Below are 25,266 nucleotides of genomic sequence, written 5' to 3' on the forward strand. Positions count from 1 at the left end.
ATCACCGAGTATATACTATGTGTTAGGTGCTTTATGTACCTTGTTGATAACATTACAACAAACTATAAAATAGGCAGTACACAGTTTTACAGATAAGGAACTGAGGCTGAGAAGGATAAATATATTCCCCAAGGTCAGAGAACTTAGAGAACCAGAAAGCGAGCTCAGATTGGTCTGGCTGAAGTGATGGATAGGGAAGGCTGCTGCCCAGTCACTAGTAAAGATCAAGGGATTATGTTTTAAGGTATAAAAGAAATTAGAAATATAATGGGGGTACTTTTGGGCATGGAGGAGGCAGAAGCCTGAAGCACAATCAGACAGTACATCTATTCTCAGGGGGTTGTCATTGATCCAGCTGAGGCACAGCTACAAGGCCCTGGACATCTCTGACTTTCTTTGTTTTACCCTAAGCCTGTTTTTCTACTGCAATGTGATTTCTCCAGATGGTTCTCAACGCATTGCTCATCACTTAGAACTGTGAAGAACTCAACTTCTCTCTCCCACCCCCGTTCTACCACCTATCCCCTCCCCCACTATAGAAACACACAAGAGGATTATTGTGAAGATTTAGTGAGTTAATATGTGTAAAGGGTTTAATACAGTGTCTGGTACATAGTTAGCACTGAATAAATGTTGGCTATCATTATTATTTTTATTGTTAATGGTACTATTATTAGTGGTGGTGGTGATGATGATGGTGGTGGTCATGGTGATGGTGGTGGTGGTGGTGGTAATGATGGTAGTGGCAATGATGATGGTAGTGGTAGTGATGATGGTGGTGGTGGTGATGTGGTAGTGGTGGTGGTGGTGATGATGATGGTAGTGGTGATGGTGGTGGTGATGGTGATGGTGGTGGTGGTGGTGGTGGTAATGATGGTAGTGGTAGTGATGATGGTGGTGGTGGTAATGATGGTAGTGGTAGTGATGATGGTGGTGGTGGTAATGATGGTAGTGGTAGTGATGGTAGTGATGATGGTGGTGGTGGTGGTGGTGATGGTGGTAGTGGTGGTGATGGTAGTGATGATGATGGTGGTGGTCATGGTGATGGTGGTGGTGGTGGTGATGACAGTAGTGGTGGTGATGGTGGTAGTGGTGGTGATGGTGGTGGTGATGGTAGTGATGATGATGGTGGTGGTCATGGTGATGGTGATGGTGGTAGTGGTGGTGATGGTAGTGATGATGATGGTGGTGGTCATGGTGATGGTGATGGTGGTAGTGGTGGTGGTGATGATGGTAGCGGTGGTGATGATGATGGTGGTGATAGTGGTGGTGGTGACGGTGGTAATGGTGGTGATGGTAGCAGTTGATTCATAGGTTTTATGACACCTTTCTCAAGGACCTGAGTGTTCCCTGTCCAGGATCTGGCTTTGTGCAATTCATTGTTCAGGGTCCCTGGCATAGACATGCTCAGTCAGATGCACAGGATAGGTGGAGGAAGAATTAGGAAGGGAATGCTTATTTCTACCCAGAGATTGCCAGAAACAGTTCTCGCTATGCCCTACTTCCTTATCATCAGCCAGGGAACCAGTCCATGAGTCCTACTTCTAAAGCACATCTTTCTGACTGGCTTCTTTTCTTTCCTTTTATCTATGTAGATAGAACATTAATGGGTTCAGAGTCACTGACAGGGTCACAAAAAAAAATCCTTTTTTTAGTTTTGTAGGTCACAGCTTATACCTGACCTTCATAACAGGTTCCTGGCCCCCAGCTGCACTGAAGTCTGCATTGTTACTTCTTCTGCAAAGGCCTCTCTGGTAGCCACCTCCTCCCCCCTTTTATTTTCTACTCAATTTTTTTCCGGTATTCCTTTATATTATTCATTTCAACATATGTATTACTTTACTTTTTTTGCTTTTCAGTTTATTCACCTAATTCTTACATTTGTTTATATTCATTGTTCTAGATTTTGCATAGCAACAAAGGTTAACAGTGTGGGAAAGGCTATTGACAGATGCCTGACTTTATAAAACTTCCCTGGACTCAGTGAAATTGAACCTTGGGCTGGAGATTTTTTAACTCTTACCTACCTAAGATAAGAGTTAAAGAGAAGCATTCCTTCTTGTACTCCCTCGCTTGATCTGGAACGTTACACTTAGCTTATCTCAGTTAAGAGTGGCCCTCACTTTGTCTTTGAGTAAATAATACTATCTGCAATCTTTGTCATCTTTCCTACTTTATAACATTACAAGTATCTGTTTCAGTGTGCTTTTTAATTTATTTTTCCATTTGTAAAATATAAATAAATGTATAGAATATAGAGGAGATAATTTAGGATTTGGGGATTATTTCATCTATATGTAATGGACAGTATTTATACCATCATAACCAGTATTTACTGTAGTACTACAATTGAAAAGTAATTTCCATTCTTTCTAGAAGGGGAGAATTCTGAAAGGTAAAAGAAAGAAAATTAAAATCACTTTAATATGCAGAGATAACTGTAGATGAAATGTTGGTGTATTTCCTTCTATTCTCCATTCAACTTTATATATTCAATTATATATTCAATTTACATATATATTTATTTTTAGAATTATATATTTATTAAATAAAATTTATAGTTTACAGATAAACTATAATTCATGTTATATTATATAACAGGATTGGGATATTCCAGTAATTTTCTAGGTATGAGGTTGATAAAATAAGAAAATTAAAATTTATGATTTTAAGAAAACTAAAATAGTTGATTTTTGATTATAAAATCTATACGTGTACATTATAAACATTTAAATATTAGAAAAATAGATTATGAAAATTAATGAGTCCTATAATTCTTCTGTTCCCACTGTTAGCAGTTATTTATAAGCAATTATTTTTTAAAAATTTATTTTTGACTAGATTTATGAAATATTTATGGTGAGGGATTAGAGAATAGATGTTCTTTGCATTTAGACTTAGTCAAATATGTAGTGAACCAGAATGTGTTTTGTGAAATAATATCTCAGTTTTTTTCTCCATGCTTTAGGTATGTATTCTTTTTGGATCCATGCAATCTGGACTTGATAAACCGGAAGATCAAGTCTGTAGCCCTGTGTGTAGCAGCGTGCCCAAGACAAGAACTGAAAACCCTGAGTGATGTTCAGAAGTTTGCAGAGATAAATGGTGAGACATTAGGCCATCCAAGTCTATGCCCCCACTACCTATTCTCATTTTAAATATTATGTGTTTATATTATAATGTAAATTTGCCCTGCTGTTAAATACGTCATCAAGGGACCTTTTGGACTTCCTTGTTAAAAACTATTATAGACACTCAGGGAGCTTGTTAAACTCCAGATCCTGGGCCCCACCTGGGGAAATTCTGACTGAGTGGGTTTTTGGGCTCTGGAAATTTATATTTTTTAAAAATGTCTCAGGTGATTTTGATGTAGTCTGTTGAGTATTTGGAAATTGCTAGAGCATTCTATGTAAAATTTGTTTTTTTCCCCCCCTCTTCTCATTAGAATCTCATTAGAATATTTTTAACCAATATTTCAGTTAGGCTGAGCACAGTGGCTCATGCCTTGTATTGTTAGCACTCTGGGAGGCAAAGGCATGAGGATTGCTTGAGGCTGGGAGTTCAAGACCAGCCTGAGCAAGGGCAAGACCCCATCGCTACCAAAAATGGAAAAATAGGCTAGGTGTTGTGGTGCACGCCCATAGTCCCAGCTACTTGGGAGACTGAGGCAGGAGAATTGCTTGAGCTCAGGAGTTTGAGGTTGCAGTGAGCTATGATGAGCCACTGCACTCTAGCCCAGGAGACAGAGTGAGACTCTGTCCAAAAAAAAAAAAAATTGTTTTCCAATTTTATGGAAATATACACAGACACACACACACACACACACACACACACACATATTTTGCCCCTAGTTAACAAGGTAATGTATGTATATAATAGGAAATATGAAAAGTTCAGAAAAAACATAAAAAAGTAGAAAATAAAATTCCACTATCAATTCTTTTTTAATGCGTTGGTGTGCATATAAGCTTTTGTTCTGCTTTTTTAATTTAACATTATATCATAGCTATTTTTCTAAGAATAATTTTGAAGATAAATGCATGAGAATTAGCTGAGAAAACCAACATGGTCAGTTTCTTGAAACCTAGCTTTGTTTTCTTGGGTTTCTTATCTCTAGGTACCATCCTCAGGTCCACATGGCTTGCCTCATTTCTCTTCAGAGAATTTTTTTTTTTTAAACGACTCTTTGTGGAGGGCCCCATACACATGGCCCCTCAAGCCCATGTTTTTGAACTTCCTAGAGGTTTCACGTTTGCATTTTACGTGGGGGAAATCCTCAGAGCTACCTCAGTCCTGCCCAAATCCACAGGCTAGTTATGGTTCTTTGGAACAAGGGCTGACTCAAGTATCCATTGATATAACTTCTAGCTAGGTGGACCAACAGCCTGGGGCCATAGCTGTGCACACACAGCATGTCTCCGGAGTCAGGAGTCTTCCAGACGGGTGAGCTAGCCTTCTGAAAGCAGGACTGCCGCTTCCAGGCCAGTGATATTCCTGCCTCATTGTTCCAGGCCCTCAGCATAAGATAGTGGAAAGAGCATGGGATTGATTTGGATTCGGATTCTAGTGCTGACTTTGTCACTGACTGGATCTGTAATGAAGGGCAAAACGTATAGCTTCTCTGAGCCTAGTTTCCTTATCTGAAAAAATATGGATTAAAAATTATACCTCTCTCACAGATTGTTCTGAGTATTAAATGAGATGATGCATGAAGAATACTGGACATTTGGTAGACTTTGAATAAAGAGGTGTCAACCATTCCTCAATATCTGCTTTTCAACTCCCAGGTGATGTCCCCACGTGTTGACTTGCTGTGCCTCATAGTAGAACTATCAGCGTTATTACTGTCAGGTTTCTTAGGGAGGAATGATTTCTTCCTGGGGGTTTTTCCAGAATTTTAGACAATGTGAGTACACACAGTGTACTTTGACAGGTGGTGTAGTTGAGTAGGTAAGAGTTTAGGCTCTGGAGTCGAATTGTTTGGGTTCAAGTGTTGCTTCTACCACTTAATGGCTATGAGACCCTCGGCAAGGGTTAACTGACATCTCCTTGCTTCAGTTTCCCCATCTATGAAATAGGGTCATATTTGTCCCTGAGGTACCCCATGGGATTGTTATGAAAAGCGCTTACAGTAGTATCTGGCAAATAGTAAGTTACTAAGAAAAGTATTGGCTGCTGCTGTTACATTATTATTATTAATATTATTCCACCAATGGAATATAATAGTCCTTCTGCCTCTAGTCTCTACTTTTAGCTCTCTACATACTGATGCCATATTAATATTCCTAGAGCTTTAATCAATGCTAATCCCTTGCTCAGAAATCATCAGTGGTAAAAAATAAAAATCTGTACGTCTTATACAGTCATTCAAAGCTATAATCTAGGCTTGACTGTCTTCCAACATGTCCTCTCAAATCTACTGGATGTGAGGCTTGGTCCATTGAATCTGAGTGGCCATCTGGAGGGCCAGAAGAGAGCCCAGTCCTTGTCAGCTGTGTGGCCTGCTATGCTGATTCCTGGAAGAGAAATGCCCCGTGCTGGCATGCTTTGTTTCCAGGCCAGTATCCTAGGTGAAAAGACCCTCCTTGTGGGTTTTGCAGTTTTGTATTTCCCACAGTGTCTTGCACAAAGTAGATGTTCAAAAAGTATTAATGAATAAACATTATTTCAGAAAACAGACTTCTTAAATTGGTGCCTAGCTACAAAGGCACCCTTGGGCTTTTGAGCCAGCTGTATGTAAAATAAGCTAAGTTAGGCATAAAAAAAAAAAAATAATAATGACAGCATCAGGAAGCACACGGTGGAGGATGGAGAAGATGATACTTTTAAGAGGTAAATAGAAAAACTATAAAATTATATTAGAGAAGGAGCCTTTGATACAGAGAACTAAATACCTTATTTTAGTAGCAACCCTAAGTTGAAATTTCTGAATTTATCAAAAGAATCTATGTTGTTCTTTGGATTGGTGACTTAAAACTGGACCTAGTAAGATTTAATTCCAATATTACCCTTACCACTGAGAGAATTCTTTCTCTGCTTTTTGCATTTATTTTCCCCCTTTTGTCTTTTTAAGTTATCTTTTCTATCATTTGAGGAGCAAGTTGATTCAAAGGAGCAAATAATTTTTATTGGTATGAATGTCCATATGTTGTTACAGTTAACATTTCTGTTAGAAAATACACAGGCCCTTTGATCTCAGATATAAAGATCTCAATCATTCATTTCAGAGAGGAATATCTATAAGATGTAATTCAGGCTTAAGTGGGAAATTTTCAGATCTGTAGAAGGGGATAGTTACAAGTACAAAGAAGAAGCTAAATGTAAGAGCTTAACTCTTAGAAGAAAACTTAGGGTAAAGCTCCGTGGCATTGCATTTGGCAGTAATTTCTTAGATGGCACCAAATGGCACCAAAAGCACAGGCAACAAAAGAAAAATATAGATAAATTGGATTATATCAAAATTGAAAACTTCTGTGCATCAAAGGACAAAATCAAGAGAGTGAAAATCAACCCATGGAATGGGAGAAAATATTTGCAAATCATATTTCTAATAAGGGGTTAATATCCAAACTGCATGAGGAGATACTATTAAAAAAAAAAATCACAAGTGTTGGTGAGAATGTGGAGAAACTGGAACCCTTGTACACTGTTGGTGGGAATGCAAAATGGTGCAGCTGCTATTTAAAACAGTATGGAAGTTTCTCAAAAAATTAAAAATAGAATTAGCATATGATATAGCAATCCCACTCCTGGGTATACATCCAAAAGAATTGAAAATAGTATTTCAAAGGATATTTGCAGCCATGTTCATTGTAACATTATTCACAACAGCGAAGAGGCAGAAGCAACCTAAATGTCCATGGACAGATGAATGGATAAAGAAAATGTGGTACATACATACAATGGAATATTATTCAGCCTTAACAAAGAAGGAAATCCTGTCATATGCTACAACATAGATGAAACTTGAGGACACTATGCTAAGTCAATTAAGTCAGTCACAAAAAGGAAAATATTTCATGATTCCACTTATATGGAATTTCTAAAGTAGTCAGACTCTTAAAAACAAAAAGTAGAATTGTGGTTGCCAGGGGCTGGGGGAGGGGAAGAAAGGGAGTTGCTGTTCAATGACTACAGAGTTTCAGATTTACAAGATGTAAAAGTTCTAGATACCTGTTATACAAGAATGTGCATATGGTTAACACTACTGTACTGCACACTTAAAAATGGTTAAAATAGTAGATTATATGTTAATGTGTTTTTACCACAATAAAAAAACAGGGAAGGAAATTCAGGCACATGCTACAACATGGATGAACCTTGAGGACATTACGTGAAGTCAAACAAGCCAGTCACAAAAGGACTACTACTGTATGATTTCACCCTAGAGCAGTCAAATTCATACAGACAGAAAATAGAATGGTGGTTGCCAGGGAGGGGTTGTAGGGAGCGGGGAATAGGAAATTCCTGTTTAATGGGTAGAGAGTTTCAGTTTTGCAAGGGGAAGAGAGTTCTGGAGATGGATGGTGGTGATTCCCGCACAACAATAGGAATGTACTTAATGTCACTGAACTGAACATTTACAGATGATTAAGATGGTAAATTTTATGTTATGTGTATTTTATCATAATTTTTTTTTAAGTTCATGAGAGAGAAGCATCCTATTTGAGGTAACATTTTCAATGCTAATGCTAAACCTTATTTTAAAAATGCAGGGTAAAATAACATGTTTCTTACCAGAATGAAAAGATAATATAAATCCTTTTCAAAGAATTCTAAGTTTCCATGACAACATTTGAAAGTACTTTTTAGCTCTTACAACAGTCCATTCACGTGAACTTTTCTTATCTTCAGAAATTATTTAAAATGTTTGTAAGAGGAAACTCTTTGTTCTTGTAGTGGTGGTTGTAAGAAATGCATTTATTAGGCAAATAAAATATTTTCCTCAAATCTTTATTTCTTTTAGACAAGAAAGAAGAGTTGTTTTCTTGGACAGTTACGGTTTGTGGAATGCCCCCGTCAGGTGTGCCTGCCTAGAATAGAGAGTTTGGATGAAATAGCTGGAAATCAGATTGGTTATGTGGAGATGCTGCCTTATTACAAAGAGCTTTGAAAGGCAGGCAAAAGAATTTAGGTGAATATAAAAGTACGAGTTTTAGTACGTGAGTTGGGTGGTAGGTATACAAATGTGTACTGTATTATTACGGCTCATAATTCATATATGATACAAATATCATAAATATGTGATGCTAGAGAATAAAATAATTTAAAAAGCGCCTTTAAAAAATTAAAGTTGCCAAATACCATAAGGACTCAATATCAGACTTCTTTCAGTTCTTTGTTTATCATCTTATTGTAATAGTGTATGAATTTCCTAGGGGCAGGATCATGCTCTATTTATCTCTGAATATCTGGGCCCTAATATAGGCACTCACATAGTAGACATCCATAAACGTTTTTGGAAAAATCAATGGACTAGATTTCCCTATTCCTTACTATTGCCACTTAATAATTTCTCATTCTCTCAATACACTTTATCCTCAATTCTGTATCCGCGGGAGTTGCCACCAGCAGGTAAATTGTTTAGCTTCAATCTAACCAGAATTTCTGTGAAATGAGTTCTTTTTATTCATCTCTAAATAATTCATTTTATTCATATTCCCTCTTATACATACTCTCCAAGTGATTATCCATATCTTTTCTTCTCTTAAGCCCTCTTGTTTGTCCTCTTTCCTAAACTTATGCCCTACAGAGAAAATTGAAACCATCTGGTGAGAGCTCCCATCTGAGTTCTTATTTTCAGCAGGGCATGAATTCTATCTTACTTTCACTTTCCTTCCCTCCAGTTCCTGATGAACAGGTTTCTTTCCTCCTTCATTATCATTGCTTTTGAAAACTCATATAATGCATACAATAGTCCCCCCGCCCCCTTATCCACAATTTCACTTTGGGTTTCAGTTACCCGTGTTCAACCGCAGTCTAAAAATACTTAATGGAAAATTCCAGGAATGAACAATTCATAAGTTTTAAATTGTGTGCTGTGCTGAATAGCATGATGATATCTCACACTGTCCTGCCCCATCCCTCCTGGTTGTGAATCATCCTTTGTCCAGTGTATCCGCACTGTCTACGCTACCTGCCTGTTAGCCACTTAGCAGCCCCGTCAGTTTTCATATTGAGTCACTTAGTGTCCCTCTCAGTTATCAGATCAAAAAGGCACAGTATATGTAGGGTTCAGTACCCTCTGCGGTTTCAGGCATCCACTGGGGGTCTTGGAATGTAAATGTGTCCCTCTTGGGGACACATAAAGGGGGGACTACTGCACATTGTGGAGGGGTAGAGGGGAGAATTCCCCTCCTTCTGAAGCTAAGGTGGGCTTTATGGGAGACTTTTATCTCAAACCAGCCACGCCATGACAGGTGAAAAGGGAAGGGGAAGACAATGCCTGCTCAGACAGTTCTCCTTTTTCTCTCTCCTCTCTAATTCTGTCTCAGCATCTCTGGTCCATAGACCACCCTTCACTTCACTTCACTGTCCGCATTGTTCAGTATGGGCATCTGAGTCTGAGTAGATAAACCATACTTAAGCCCTGGGTTTTGTTTCAGCATACCACTTATTGGTACCTATTATGTGCCATGCACTGTGCCAGATGCTTTGCATATCACTTTGTTTTTGCATCTGCTATCTAAATTCTAAATAGCAGTTTAGAAATGAGCATAACCTGCCAGGTGTGGTAGCGCTTGCCTGTAGTCCCAGCTACTCAGAATTGCTTGAGCCCAGGAGTTTGAGGCCAGCCTGGGCAACATAGCAAGCAAGACTCCTTCTCTAAAAAAACATAAAAAATAAAAAAAAAAGTCAAAATGAGCATAACCTATGAGTAAATTAGGGCCTGACTGTAGGTTCACATGGGATTTTTATTACCTTTTCCATTACTCTTATCAAACTACTTTAATAATATACTGTTTTGTCTTACCTAACATAATAGTACACTCTGATAAAAATTTATTTTCCTTTTGTTTATATCCCATTTACAGCATGTGGAAAAAGCACTTTCATTGAAGAGTGCTTCTTCAATGTACCGTATTTTGTATAAATTCTGAGAGTTTATGACCTGCCATTTGGATGATGTTCACATTTTGACTAGTGCCTAGTAGAAGTCTTGCCCTTACATGTTCAAAATTAATTGACTTAGCATGTGCCGACAGTGGTTAGCAAGTGATGCTACACCCCAGCTGGCTAATTTCTGTAGGTGGGTGCTTCTTGGAAATTGCAAACATGTCCCTATTTTTCATGGGTTACTAGAAATTGAAATTAAAATTGGAAATTGGAAAGTTGTGTTCCATTCTTCCAGCATGTAAAGTGATTTCCTAATTAGAGAAAAAGAGGCTAAATGCCTTGGACTTCACAAGACAGTGAAATTTGTCTTTCATAATGAAAACTGTTTTGCTTTGAGAGATTTTCTTATTATTAACTGCAAATTTCTCAAAAATGTTTTAAGGCATCTTTTTTCCTTAATTTAAATGTATCATACAACTATCACTATGATGACAAATGAAACAAAATCTAAAAGAAGAAAAGTTCGCCCCAAACATATCAACTCTTTGTTTTGTATCTTTATTTTAAATAATGTAGTTTTTTAAACCATTGGTTCACAACTAAGGGTGCTTTTACCTCACAAGCATATTTGGCAATGTCTGGAGACTTTTTCGTTGTCACACTGGGTGAGTGCTTAGGGGAGGCTACTGGAATCTAGTGGATAGAGACTAGGAATGTTGCTAAACATCCTGTAATACATAGGACAGCCCCCACGACCAAGAATTATCCAACATGTAATGTCATAATACCAAGGCTGAGAAACCCTGTTTAGGTAGTATAATATACTTTGGAATGAATGATGAAAAGCATAAGAACATTGTATATATAGTATCATGTAACACCAAAATATAAGAGATTAAAAAGTTCATTTTTTCCCCCACTGTGGATGTTGGTTTTATTCAACAGAAGGCTTTTGGATGCCATCTATGGGGGCTCCAGATATTTTGAAGGCATAAGGTTCTACTTTTCTAAAAATAGAGATAATATATAAACAAAAAAATTGCAAAGTAATTTAAAAATATGTTTTATAATGATCTAAGTAATAAGTAGCCGTGTTGTATGGGTCAGAGAAGGCTTGACAGGGGAGGATAAGTTTGCTTTTGCTCCAACTTTCACACTCACTCAGATGCTAGTCAGGAAGGGACAATGCAAGCAGAGGGAAGAACATGTGAAAAAACCAACAACAAGAACTGATTGTAAATAGTTTGCTACGCTGAAATGAGCCTGGAGTTTTAGGTAGAGTAGTGCTTTAGGAGGACCTTGAATCCAAGGAGTTTGGACTTTATCCTGAGGATAAGGGTATAATATGACTAATCAGCATTTTACAAAGGCCACTGTGATGGTTACGTGCAGGATGGAGATGTATACTTTAAGAGAGTATTTTCACGGACCCAGCAGGTGATCATGAAGGTCTGAGATGACGTAGGAAGGTCTGGTTGTCAGGACTTGGAATCTTGAATGATATAGGGAGACGGTAGGTAAAGAAGATAGAGGTTGACTTCTACGTTTCATGGATGGTGGAACCATTAACCAGGATAGAAAATATATAGAAGGGAAGTGTGTGATGGGAATAATTTTTCTCCAAACATGTTTTTGAGGTATCTATAGAACATATGTTTTTTTTTTTTTGTCCAGGAGCTTATTGAATACTTGTCCGATTATGATTATTAGGAATGACACAAAAGAAGCATTGTGGCTTAGGAGTAAAAACTCTGTTTCTAAATATGCCAGTGATTGCTTCTAAGGCCTTGGAAGTATTACTTATTTTTTTCCTCTGTAATATTTGGAGTATGGTGATGGAAACGTACTTCTTAGGGGAGTTGATATAACTAATATTGAGCTAAAGAATAAATAATTGAATATTATAAGGCATTTGAAAAATTGTAGTAGTTAAATATTCTGGGGGCCATAGCAACCGTTTACCATGATAAATGTTTGTATACCTAAGTTAGGTTCCTAAGATCACTCATTTTGATAGCCTTTGAATAACATCAGCTGAGTTGCATGGATTGCCTCTGGTGTGCTTTAGATAAGCTTTTGTTTTTAGTTTTGTACTTTTTCATTACTCATGTATGGTTTTTACCTGCATTTACATTAGAAGGAGAACTTTGTCTTATTGTTTATGTCCAAACCTCTTGTGCTAAGCATAGTTTATACTTTCACTGTAAAAACATAAAACAGAAAGTATTCACTGAAAATGTATTAGGTAATAAACATGAAAAGAAAAACAATTTAAAAATGTTTGCCATTATTGCATTGTTTGAATGGTCTTCATTGAGCCTCCTCTGTTCATCAACCTTCGAACAGGAAACAGTATAAGGTTTCTTAGGATTGTTACTACTGGCACATTGTAAAGATCTTTTTCCTTTAATCTATGTAGTACAGGATCTATTTAGTACTGGCCTGTGTCCCAGAATACCATCAGAGATAAGGCTATTATCCTTTCATTGAGTATTATCCTGGGAAAGTATTTATAAAATTGAACTCTGTTGCACCTGCTGACCTCCTTTTTTAAATGAAGAAAGGGTGGGGATGGAGATTATGTTCACTGAATTCAGATGAAGCGGTATGTTTGGCAGCACCGACACAAAGTGCTTTAGTTAGGGCCTTTTATATTGTGCAAATCAATTCTATCTTGGACTCTGAAAGAAATAAGTTCACAATTCAGATCAGGAAGTTGCTGATCACATTGGGTGCTCTGCAGATATTGGCACAGTTGCTGTTTTTTCGTAAGCAATTCTATACTAGGACTCTTAGCTATTTCAGGATTAATCTAAAATGTGTGCTAGCCATTGCTGTCCTGTTTTCTCCAAAATTGCTATAAATGAAATTTAGTGGCATTATCCTTAAACATGTAAGACAATACTTTTAGAAGAGTTAAATATTTAATATTCATGCTTCACTGTTTTAAAAAATTTGTCATTAAAATGGAAAAAGGCTGGGCACAGTGGCTCATGCCTATAATCCTGGCACTTTAGGAGGCTGAGGCAGGAGACTCACTTGAGGCCACGAGGTCGAGACCAGCCTGAGCAACAATATAGTGAAACCTTGTCTCTACTAAAAAAAAAAAAAAAGGAAAAGAATAGTCAAAAACAATGTTTAAAACTTAGTCTCTTATTGAGTCTATCTTAAGCTGAAAAAGCTTAAAGAACAATGCTGTGTAACTTTTAAGAATCTCTTTTAAAACATTTTGGATTGTCAGATTGCTTGGATTATCTTTATATAAAATATATGCTACATGTATTTATGTAAGTATACTATCATGGCCCACATATTTAAATACTTAGCAGGTTTTTGCTGGTTTGGGGCGGCATTGCTGAGTTAAGTGGTGGTTCGTGGCTTTCTAAAAAATTATTTTGCTTGATAGGACAAGATATAAATGAAATAAATTCACCTCCAATTTTGTTGCCCCAACAAATCAAGCTGTTTTCACTTTTTATATTCACTTCCAGTTTCTTTTCATATGCTCACCTGCCTTTTCCATAATTAATTCTGTGTTGAAGTCTGTTGTTGTTGCATCACACTGTATTTTAAGCTTTTTTCATGGTGGTACAATGTAACATTCTGTTATCACTGTAATACAAATGCAAAGCTATTCTGTTTGTATTTAATAATAAAGTATTTGACCAAATTAGTAATCTGGTAGATACTTCAATTAATCAAATGTAAGCAGTTTATGTGCTATAATGCTGTGGGTCTTCAGCAAAATTAGAACTGGAGCCTAGGTCTCCTCACTTAACAATACCTATTGTGCAATGAACCTTCCAGTATTCTGTCTGCTGCTTTACAAAATCAGATCAGTAAGATAAGAGTTACATTGAATCTGGTGGACTGTATTCATCTTAATTTTCTCCCATCCAAGTACTAACCGGGCCCGACCCTGCTTAGCTTCCGAGATCAGACGAGATCGGGTGCCTTCAGGGTGGTATGGCTGTAGACCTTAATTTTCTATATTATTTAGATGTCTGTTAGCCATATAGCCAGAAAATTAGATAGTTCTTTGTATAACTGAGGTTGAATTTAAGGTATTTCAAACTATCTGAAAACTAGGATTCACTTTTATCAATTTATCGATGTGTTCAGTTTATTTACAGTTTGGCATGTTTCCTGCTTTTTAAATAAGAAAATAATGTATTATCTGAATGCATATATGCTCTGTGCAGTAATTTTAAATATTTAGTAATGGAAAGCATAGGAAAGAAATAGAATGTGTAGTTGAGCACAGGCTTTATAGTCAAAAAGATGTGGTATTTAATCCCAGCTCTATTACTTATTAGCTGTGTTCTTGGACAAGTTATTTATCTTATTATCTCTTAGCCTCTGTTTCTTCCTCTCTAAAGTATGCTTAATAATACCTGCCTTATAGAGTTATAGTAAATGATGTAATACATATATGTCATCTTGCCTAGAACCTGTCATATGGCAGACACTCAATAAAGGTAGTTCTAGTTCTTAATTACCTTTAATATTAATTAAAATTTGTATATGAATTACATTATCAGTAATTTCAGAGAAAATCAGTTTTAAATGATTAAAACTGATAATATAGCTCAAGTAAGATTCTTATGAATTCTATAATGTTTGAAAGTTGTATATGTTGAGTAATATAAAATTAAGTGAAGCAGTAAGAGAATTTGTTAGACTCTGTTCTGCCAGCTGACATATGACTTTTTTTTCAACAGGTTCAGCACTATGTAGCTACAACCTAAAGCCTTCTGAATATACTACATCTTCAAAATCTTCTGTTCTTTGCCCCAAACTACCAGTTCCAGCGAGGTAAATTTTATTGCAAAGTTGTTAACTTGTGACTCTTGTTTTTGTAGGTAAATTTTAAATTATATATGTTACTCTGAAAAAATAGTCACTTGATACCAGCTGCCCAGGTCTAATACTTTTATAACAAAATTTTAAAAGTAGCACTAGAAATGACAACGTTTATTTCATATTTTAATACAAAACCACATAAACAACTTTTTTTGTTCTCAGATATTTAAAATTTCTTTTAGTGGCTTACTTTTTTTGTTTTTATTTTCATGCCATAATTTTTAAGAACACAAAATTGCTGAATCATTATAACCTGCAACAGATTTAGAAACCAAGTCTCACAGTATCCAAAGGTTCTTTGAAATTGATCCTACTAATACTTACTGGGATTATTTTTTAATTTACTTTGTAAATTTAAAAAGTATGCCAGTGATTATTCTCCATAGTTTGTTTCCGGTTATAGTTTTTAGGTACATTCTTTGTATTAGGTTGTTTGCCATATCTTATTCAAGGTCTTATTCAATAAACATTTATTATTAAGTATCTACTGTGTGCAATGAATACAAAGATAAAACAAGAAATGTTCTTTGGAAGGATCTCACAGTAGTTATAAGTAAAGTACATCTTAAAATTGTGAATAGATTTTTTTAAAAAGGAGATAAATTCTCAAGTATTATAGACTATATCCTCAGAATTAGGTATGTGTGTGTGTGTGTGTGTATATATATATATGTTTGTATATGTGTGTATACAAACACACACACTTTGGAGCATTGTTCTGATCTTGACAACCTTAGGGTACACTGCTGTATGTACATGAGTCAACTTGTCCAGGAAAACTGACTCAAAGCCACTTTTATTGTATCTCAATATATTACAGTGAGCTATTGGGTAAAAATTTTGAGACTCCTTACAGGTATAACTTGTGCTTTATTAATTCGAATTTGAAATTTTCTGTTGAGAAGTAGAAAAAGGATATAATATCAGTTAAACTGATTTCCAGCTCTTTTAGTCTTGTCAAATTGCTATTGAAAATCAAAATTTACAGCCTATAGACATAAAAATAAAGGAACTATTTTAAAAGATATTCAGTAAGACAGACCTACAAATTACGGCCTTAGACCAACAGGTAAGGAGATTACATTCATGAAAACTGAGAATATAGCGAGGCTGCGGTAGTAAAGAAAAGGAGGTCCTTTGAATAGAGTCGTTGGAGAGAACTCACCAATATACAAATAAGAAAAGCATTATACCCTTATCTACCCAGCTGGTCATGTCTGTTTTAAATACATACTTTGAACATAGGGTCATTCTTTTATGACCAAAACATATTGTGAAAGGAGAACCAGAAAGCCTGGGTGTCCGAGGGAGGTCTCTGCTCCTGTATAATGTGGGTGCTGTGGAGGTGGGGGTGGCTCAGCTCCTACTGCCCACCCTCCCCTGCCTCTAACCCCACCATGTTGAGGACTGCCTCTTTCGGGGTATGTCCGACGTTCCAGTTTTGGCTGCACACACACATCTCGCAGCATTCTAAGGGCATTCACCAGAAGACAAAAGCATAGTATTGGGGGCATGGGTTCTAGAGGTGGACAGAAGTGGCCTCTAAAAAGGTCATCATCTAATAGCTCACTAATCTAAGATGCAATGCTGAACTTATACTATCTGAAAACTACATGCTGTGTTTAAGGAGCCTTGTGTTTTACTTATTTTAGTACCTCACAATTTAAATATCTTACCACTTTTGCCTGAACTAAGCCTGTTGGAAAGTAAAAGAGAAGAAACAGTTGATAGAAGGAGGAGAGGCAGGCCTTGTAAATACCAGAGTTATTTAGTATTTGGCAAACAAAGTGAAAGGATATGAGAGTAAAAATAAATTTGTTTTAATAAAAAAAACTTGGGGGACTACCCCATTCCACACACAGTAGTATTAGATATCAGGTCTCCAGAGATGAGTAAGCCCTATCCTTAAACCCATAGTCTAGTAGGTACTATGTTTTGGGGACATTTTTTTTTTAAATGCCGAAAGACCAGCACTAGGCAAAACTGTGAGGTGAGCAGGTGGCCCTCAGCATTTTTTATGTCTCTTTTGCTGTCCTCCTAGGAGCATCCTAGTGGGACAGAGGAGCCTGAACTTTGAGTCCAGATAAGTCTGGGTGTGAATTCCATGTCACCACTTTCTATTTGTCAGCTTGAGCAAGTCTCTTAACCTCTCTCTAAATCAATTTTCCTCATTTGTAAAATGGGAATAGTCATGCTTTCTCATGGAATAATTTTAAGAATTAAATAAGATAATATTTTTTAAATATCCATTATTGTGCTTGGCATTTGGCTTAGGAAGTATCATTTTTCTCAATTTCTAGAGCCTCTCCATTTGCCCCAACCTTCCTGGGTACCCAGGGACCTTCTGCAGCTAAAAGCAATGCCTGTTTTAGAGAAAAGCAATTGTAAACCAATTTGCAGTAAAATGCTAGGGATACATAATAGCCAGACGGTTACCATTCCTAAGAGATTTTGAATTTTAAAAGTAAATGCCTAGAAAGGGTTGCAGTTTTATCCAAATTCATAGCTGTATTGGTGAAATGCCAAGTGTGTTAGCAATATGCAGAATAGCTAGCCCATATGCTTATAATACTTTTAGGTATAGCTAGGGAAAATACCAATAGTAGAAACAGATTATATAAATTCAGTTTATTCATCATTTCTTTGGGTACCTCTGAATGCCAGAAAGGTTACTAAGTGCTGGAAAATTAATAGTACAATAATTTAGAGATAAGAAATAGCCAAGAAAAAAATGTAATCTGTTCAAATTTTTTAAATGGAGGATTCAAGGGTAAATTAACATTTATAAATCATGTACTGTGTGCCAGCCACCACACTAAGTCTTTCATATGGATTATCTCATTTAACCCTCACAAAAATCTATAAAGATATTGCCCCTAATTGGTAGATGAGAGAGGGTAAGTTATTCAAGGCCAAACACCTAATTGTTGCAAATCAAAATTTGAATCCAGAATCTTGTAGCGTCTATACCACAGTTAGTGTTTTTTAAAAGAAGAGTATAGGAGTGAAAGAAGAGAGAAATAAAAAGAAATGTTTGAGAACTGCTCCATATTGCCATTAGACTCTTGACTTATTTATTTCCTGCCTTTTGTATGCGATAGAAATATTGCCAGAACATTTTATTGTTATTCTTTCTTCAATAAAACTTTTAGCTAGAAATCATGTGTAATTGTTTATTTGTAACTTGAGGTTCTAAAGTCATTATGTGAGATACAAAGTCCTGCCTTCTCTTATAAAGGCAATGGGTAAGAAATATTAGGCATTGTCATCATGCTTTAGGGAGCTCATTAATTGTGATTTCCAGACTTAAAGGTAAATGGACAGCATGTTTGCCAAGGTGAGATACAATTTTCCTATGAATGGCTAATTTTTAAAAATCTTTAAAAGATTCATTTTGTTTTCATTGTCTAATGTTTCAATAAGTGAAACAGCATCAGTTCCTAATGGCACTACATTGACTTCTTAAAGATTCAATATTTGATGGACTTTGAAAGGTAGAAAAACTTACTGTAAATAGAATATGCTTATCCTCTTAATTAAGAAGCACAAAATGTATCTTTTAGGTTAGACGATAAAGTAAAAATGATCACATATATACTAGGTTCTCAGAAGTGATTTTTGGGGGGTTTTCTTGGTTTGTTTTAAGACAGAGTCTTGCTTTGTTGCCCCAAGTGTGGTAGAGTGCAGTGGCATGGTCATAGCTCACTGCAACCTCTAACTCCTGGGCTCAAGTGATCCTCCTGCCTCAGCCACCCAAGTAGCTGGGACTACAGGTGCATGCCATGACACCCAGCTAATTTTTTCTATGTTTAGTAGAGGTGGGGTCTCGCTCTTGCTCAGGCTGGTCTTGAACTCCTGAGCTCAAACCATCCTCCTGCCTCGGCCTCCCAGAGTGCTAGGATTACAGGCATGAGCCACCACACCCAGCCAGAAGTATTTTTTTTTTCCTCAGAGGTATACAAAATCAGGTAATTCACCTCATCCTAAATTTATTATGTTACATGGGATTAAAATGCTGAAATATAAAACAAGCCATTTTAACATTGTGATTATTTAGATTTTTGAAGATAAGAAAATAATTCAAGTACCAAAATCCCATGGCTGGTAGAGTTGCTTTTAAGGGAGAGTTATGAAAAACATGACAAACAAGGAAATCTAGTTTGTCTAGATTTCAAGCAAAATCTAGTGCTTTTTACTTAGTAAGTATTTAATTTTATTTTTGAATAATGTGCCCATATATTATCTCCTTTTTTATTTGCCTTCTATTTCTGTTTTTCATTACCACTAAGAGCAGATTTTGACTATCAGCTAGACAATGTAGTTAATCAGCTCATGCTAATTTTATACCTTTAAATTTAGAGCTATCAGGTTTTTTTTTTAACTGACATAGATTGAATTACAGGGTAAAGTGATGTTGTTATTTTGCTCCAATTCTTTGAAAGATACTTATGAAAGTACTCTTTCCAATTGGCCAAGTGTTAATATACAGTATAAAAATGACTTGAAAGAGTAAGTTCAGAGCAGATATTACTCAGCATTTCCTCCTAAATAGAGTACAATCATTCCCTTTTCAAATCATCTATCCTCATCCTAAATTTGAAAATCAGAAAAACACTGAAAATGTTTAGCATGCTGCTTCTGTATAATTTAGAATCATTGATTTATGGGTAGGCTCTTTGATGATGAGGAGGAGGAAGATGAGGATGAGGATGATCTGAAGACACATACAGTGTACTTACCCTTTCAGCTAACAGAGGGAGAGACGAGAGAGAGAGAGAGAGAGAGAAAGAGGGAGACGGACGAGAGAGAGAGAGATGGAGTGACATGCAGCTGTGCAATGTTAGGAGAATCTGGGCTTTTATAGTTATCTGACAGGAAAAAGGAAACAGGAGAGCAGGGCCAAGAAAATTAGTGGGTACTGAAAACAAGAAAAAAGGCATCAAGTATCCTTAGGGTGGATATATTTAAAAACTATGGTTAGAAAGTCCTTAGACAGAGACATGAACTTGGCAGGAACAGTATCTAGACAACATCAGAAAAGAAACAGTTGTCAGGTCACAACAAAGTTGTCAGTTTAAAGATTTCTGTCCCAAATCAGCCTCTATTGACTTAGTAACCTCTAGTTAATCCTTTTTGATTCTCATAATATTTCTAACTAAATCCATTTCACTGAAAAGTATTCTATAATTTAGTGTCTTTTTACATCATCAGTGAAACAATTTTGGTCAAAAAACTATGACTTGAATACCTGTAGTTCAAACATTACTCAAGAATGCTCTGGCTTCCTGCAGTCTCTGGTAAAATGCCAAATCTTTGGCATGAACTTTCACTGACACTGTTTTGGAGGTATACACGAATACACACACAGGGACACGAAGCAAATTTTTAAAAATGAACACTCTTGTCATATATTATGATATCATATTTGATACATTTTACTGAAGCATAACTAAGGTAAGGCCAGATCTTTAAAATTATTTTATTGTTCCATCAAGTATAATAGCATGGAAGATATTGCTTATTCTTATCACCAGTGGTGCTCATTTACTAATAGTTAAGGAAAATTGATACATAGTATACACATATTCTTATTTGAAAAGAAATATTCGTACTAGTTTTGGAGGAAAGAAACAAAGATAGTGCTCTGTTTCAGGCCATAGAAAGTTGCTTTGCTGAGATTGCAAACTTTGGAATTTGGTGCCCAACCGTGTAACCTCATCCACTCATTGGACCAAAATATGGTGCCAACCAAGAAAAGAACACATTTGTATCATTCTAGTGGAAAGTGTGTTAGAGCTGTGACTAATAGTCATATGAACAGTTCTCAAAATGTGGGATTCATGTTAGTGAAAGCTAAATTTTAACTTAATGCACACTTAAGTGTGTAAAATTCGTGCATGGATATACATACGGCTCTCAGAATCCATGCAGATCATGCATGTTTATAGTTCTTTGTTTAAACACCCCCCCCCATTAGTTGTATACCATCCTCTCACAAGTTGAAGTAAAACCATATTATAACAAACCAGTGCAATGCCACAGTTCATACATAGCTGTGTTCCTTCACAAGTAAATGTTTCAGTCCATATAAGCCTGCTATAAATGAATAAGTAATTGATTGTTTTACCTTTTTTTGAACACAGATAATCTTGGATTAATAGTAACATATAAAAAGAAAAGAAAATAGCTCAGAATTCTGTGACCCTAGCAAATCAGATATTTTTCATTTTTTTAATATTGTTTTTCTATTCTCATTAACATGTATAATCTTTTATGTAGAGATGTTATCATCACACTAGATATACGTTTTCCCCCTTCTGTTATTACATTATAAGCATTTCCATATATTAGTACTCATGGTTATTGTTTTAAATAGCTTCACATTATGCTGTATGTTGATGTCTCAGCATGACTTTGTTTATATGAGAGGTATTAAGCTCATGCCCTAAACACCTTTATTAATTTGAGATTTTGTATGCTGTTCTGTTAGAGGAAACATTCTATTAATGGTGGCACATTTCAAATAAAAGCATGTGTGTTTTTTTATTTTTAAATCGCTTACGGCAAAAATTCATTTTCAGTTCAATTAAGTATATGTTTTGTAAGCTTTATCATCTGCCCCTCGATTGGTAGATGTGCAGGCTGAGGAGTTTAAGTGTTTGGTTTTGCTTTTGGTAGTTTTGTGTGTGTATGTGTGTGTGTGCGTGTTTCTTTTCAGAAGGGGAGGGTAATGTCTTCTGTTGGAACATGCACTCCACCCTCTTTGATAAGGCTTGCGGTAAGATTGGCATCACTACCCATGACGGTCATCTTCATAGCATTAAGCACACTGCTCTTAGCTCCCATAATGATGTGTGGAGGGTGGAGTGTATTGCGGCCATATTCACCTTTCATTTGTGTGTTTGATGTGGCATTTATATTAAGTAGGAGTAATTTTTTTTCTGATTTTTTTTTTCTTGTGTCACCAGTGCACCTATTCCATTCTTCCATCGCTGTGCTCCTGTGAACATTTCCTGCTATGCCAAGTTTGCAGAGGCCCTGATCACCTTTGTCAGTGACAATAGTGTCTTACACAGGCTGATTAGTGGAGTAATGACCAGCAAAGAAATTATATTGGGACTTTGCTTGTTATCACTAGGTAATCGTTTTTCTCATTATTAGCTATTGCATAGTACTGCAGTAAAAGACTGTTCTGTCTTTTAGCCAAAATATGGATACAACTGGGGATACTTGTAAAATGTTTAATTTCCCATAGCCAAAATAATTGTTTCAGATTATATATCGTTATAAATATGTACATATAAATATGTATATATATCTGAAACTCATTTCCCTTTTTTTTTCTTTCATTGGAGAAAACTGGTGTTTTCCCAAATGTTGGTTACTAAGTCTATAACTATCTTTAATATGATAGCAGGAGGCTTCCTTTAATGAATCAACAACCTCTGTTTTTAGTTATGATTCTAAAAGTCATATTTACTTACAAAAGAAGCTACATATTCTCTACCATATTCTCATCTAAGAACATGGATTTCTGATAGATTGCATTTGAAGTATGCAATTTTCTTTTCATTGCTACCGTTTGTAGTATCAATGTATTGCTGGAAAAATTAGGAAATCTCCACTTGTTAGCCACTGAATTTTCTAGTCAATAAATAGGTAATATTATCAAATAAAAATTTTGTGTTCAAGATGAAAACTCCCTATATTATTCTAGAACTACATGTAGCCATATCAGAATTTGTAAGACTTCTTAGTTGGCAGAAATAAACTGTGGTAGGAACCAAACAACTATTTCATTAATAAGTACAATTAGTATTTATGCCTGTAAACAATTGTGGTCATTGAGAAGATACAAGCTGTATTTCCATCTTTCCTGTCATTAGAGAGTATTTTCTTTTTGCTCAGGTAGTACTTGACTCAGTTGAAATAATGCTGTCCATATGAAAATCTATTTCTGTGATATTTGAAAGGCCATCTGTTTTTGGTTCCAGTACATTTATTATAAAAGTGAGTACCTTAATAATGTTACCTAGACATAAGTCCTAACCATTTATTTAACTTTGCAAATGGCCCAAAGAAATTTGACTATTAGTCCAGCTTCATATAAAAAAGTTACTTGGTTCCTGAAATAGTTGAATACTTTAAAACAAAAAATTAAAAATCCAAATAAAAATAGTGAGAACAGTGTTGTTAAGCTATTGGAATTCCATTTTTTATTAGAAATTAAAATGATTCTCTTTTGAGGCTTAAGAATATAATATAAACCCAGCTTAAGAATATAATATAAACCCAAAAGATCTCTATTCATTTGTTTGTAGAATTGGCCTTTAGGTAATTTAAAAATTTATAAATTATGATTTTAGAAGTGTATTTCCCATGCAAGGGTTAAATCCCCCGTTTCTTTTTTGAGATTTTTACTCAAGATTGTAGCACATGGGGATTTAGCTTGGGGCAGGTAGAGGAGCTGGCTGTATAACTCATGCTAAGCTTTGCTCCTTTTTGAGGAAGGTCTTCTCAATCAGGACCCCTGACCCCAAGTGAGAAATGAGGTCAGAGGAATTTTGGCCTCAGTAGGCTTCAGGATATTATTCCATAGGGTCAGATCATCCCTTGGAGTTCTAGAGGAGAAACCTAGAAAGAAATAAGAAGCTATCTAGCTTGTTGACTGACTGTCAGAGAAGTTGGTCCTGAAACGCATAGGTTACTCAAGGAATCGTAGCACCTAATTTAACTGATCTTTGTCTATGTGTGGTAATTTTTCTTGTCACCAACATGACATGTCATTCTCTACACTTTGTGTGCTGGCATGTATGTTTGCATGTCTGATGTCTTCCCTGTGGTGAATCCACAACAGTCTTGTGCTGTTTTTGAGTCACCATGTGCATTTGCATGTATTCTTTTTTGTAGTTTATAAACCCACACAGTTAGGTGCCTTTGGGTTTGAGTGATGCTATTTAAGTGGTACAAGTGGCAAAGTCAAAATGAAAAGCCAGTTTGCTCTTTTACCTAAATTGTGGTTATGAACTAGTCAATAGCAACAAATTATTTCACCGGGATTAAACAACAATTGAAAGGATTTCTCTTTATATTTTCCTATGTTTTCAAATAATATTCTGTGTGTTCTCTATTTATCTTCCCTGCAGTTCTATCCATGATTTTGATGGTGATAATCAGGTATATATCAAGAGTACTTGTGTGGATCTTAACAATTCTGGTCATACTGGGTTCACTTGGTAAGCTATTTATTTCCTTGTTTTCGTGGTACTTAACTATTTGCATGTTAGAAAACAGAAATATAAAGAAAAAATAAAAATTTTATTGTTCATATGCTATATTTTCCTTTTAAAGAAGAGTGAATATTTTTGCCATAAAAATTTTCCTAATTATATTTAACCCCCTCCCATCATTTCACCACTGTTGGCATTTGAAGTCCAGACTGTTTTTCTATGCATATGTGTATGAATATGTATTATATAGTTAACTTTAAAGCTGAATGGAATTTATTCCCATTTACAATCCTAACTGGTATGTTTGGTTTACTATTGTCATGTGTTTTATGTTTTCCTGGAATTTGTACTTACTTTATTTTGTTTTCCCTGTCTTTGCTATACGAGTTATGCTTTCTTTGGTTATCTTCACACCTTGCTTGGGATGGTGTACATTACATTTTTATTTCTACAGTCAGTAACTTACATGTTTTCAGAAAATAATTCTTTAGTCTAGAGTTCTGTGATTATTAAAGGTTGAAATGAAATAGTATATGTTGCATTTTTCCCTACCTCCTTTAAATTTAGCATAAACTTTTCTTCCTTTCATCCCCTACTCCCTTCTACTCACTCCCCCTTCTTGGCCCCTGTTAAATAATATGAGCTTTTGTATTCAGGTTGTTTAATTAAAGTTAAAATATAATTTTCACATATCTTTTAAATTTTTTTTTCTTTTGTCTTGAAAAGCTGTCATATTTACATTTAAGTTTTCCTAGACTAGTTTTAGTAGGAACTATGGGTCCTTTCTCCATAAAATAGTATAGAACTGATAGTCAGGAAAACTAAATCAATGATATGGAAATAACTTCGAAGAGCTCTTCCTATATTTAAAGGAAAATGACAAAAAAATTAAAATGGTAATTTAGAAGATGATAGCATAAGAATAAGAAGACTGTTGGAGGCTGGGTCAGTGGCTCATGCCTAATTCTAGCACTTTGAGAGCCCAAGGCAGGAGGATCACTTGAGGCCAGGAGTTCGAAACCAGCCTGAGCAACAGCGACACCTTGTCTCTACAAAAAATAGAAAAATTAGCCGGGTGTGGTGGTGCACACCTGTAGTCCCGGCTACTCAGAAGGCT

The 25,266-nt window shown here is 35.9% G+C and overlaps 1 protein-coding gene across 3 annotated transcripts in view; it reads left to right on the forward strand.

Moving 5' to 3' along the window:
- The window catches only part of SLC44A1 (solute carrier family 44 member 1), a 166,917-nt gene that overhangs the window by 78,498 nt on the left and 63,153 nt on the right, over positions 1-25,266 (forward strand). For all 3 annotated transcript variants that reach the window (XM_069474519.1, XM_069474518.1, XM_069474517.1), the window contains exons 4-7: positions 2,969-3,105; positions 14,778-14,871; positions 21,888-22,057; positions 24,066-24,155. In XM_069474519.1, the coding sequence (XP_069330620.1) occupies positions 2,969-3,105; positions 14,778-14,871; positions 21,888-22,057; positions 24,066-24,155 (491 nt within the window). The remainder of the gene's footprint in view (positions 1-2,968; positions 3,106-14,777; positions 14,872-21,887; positions 22,058-24,065; positions 24,156-25,266) is intronic.

This window comes from Eulemur rufifrons, chromosome 7 (genome assembly GCF_041146395.1).
Source record: "Eulemur rufifrons isolate Redbay chromosome 7, OSU_ERuf_1, whole genome shotgun sequence".
In the NCBI taxonomy this organism is placed as follows: Eukaryota; Metazoa; Chordata; class Mammalia; order Primates; family Lemuridae; genus Eulemur; species Eulemur rufifrons.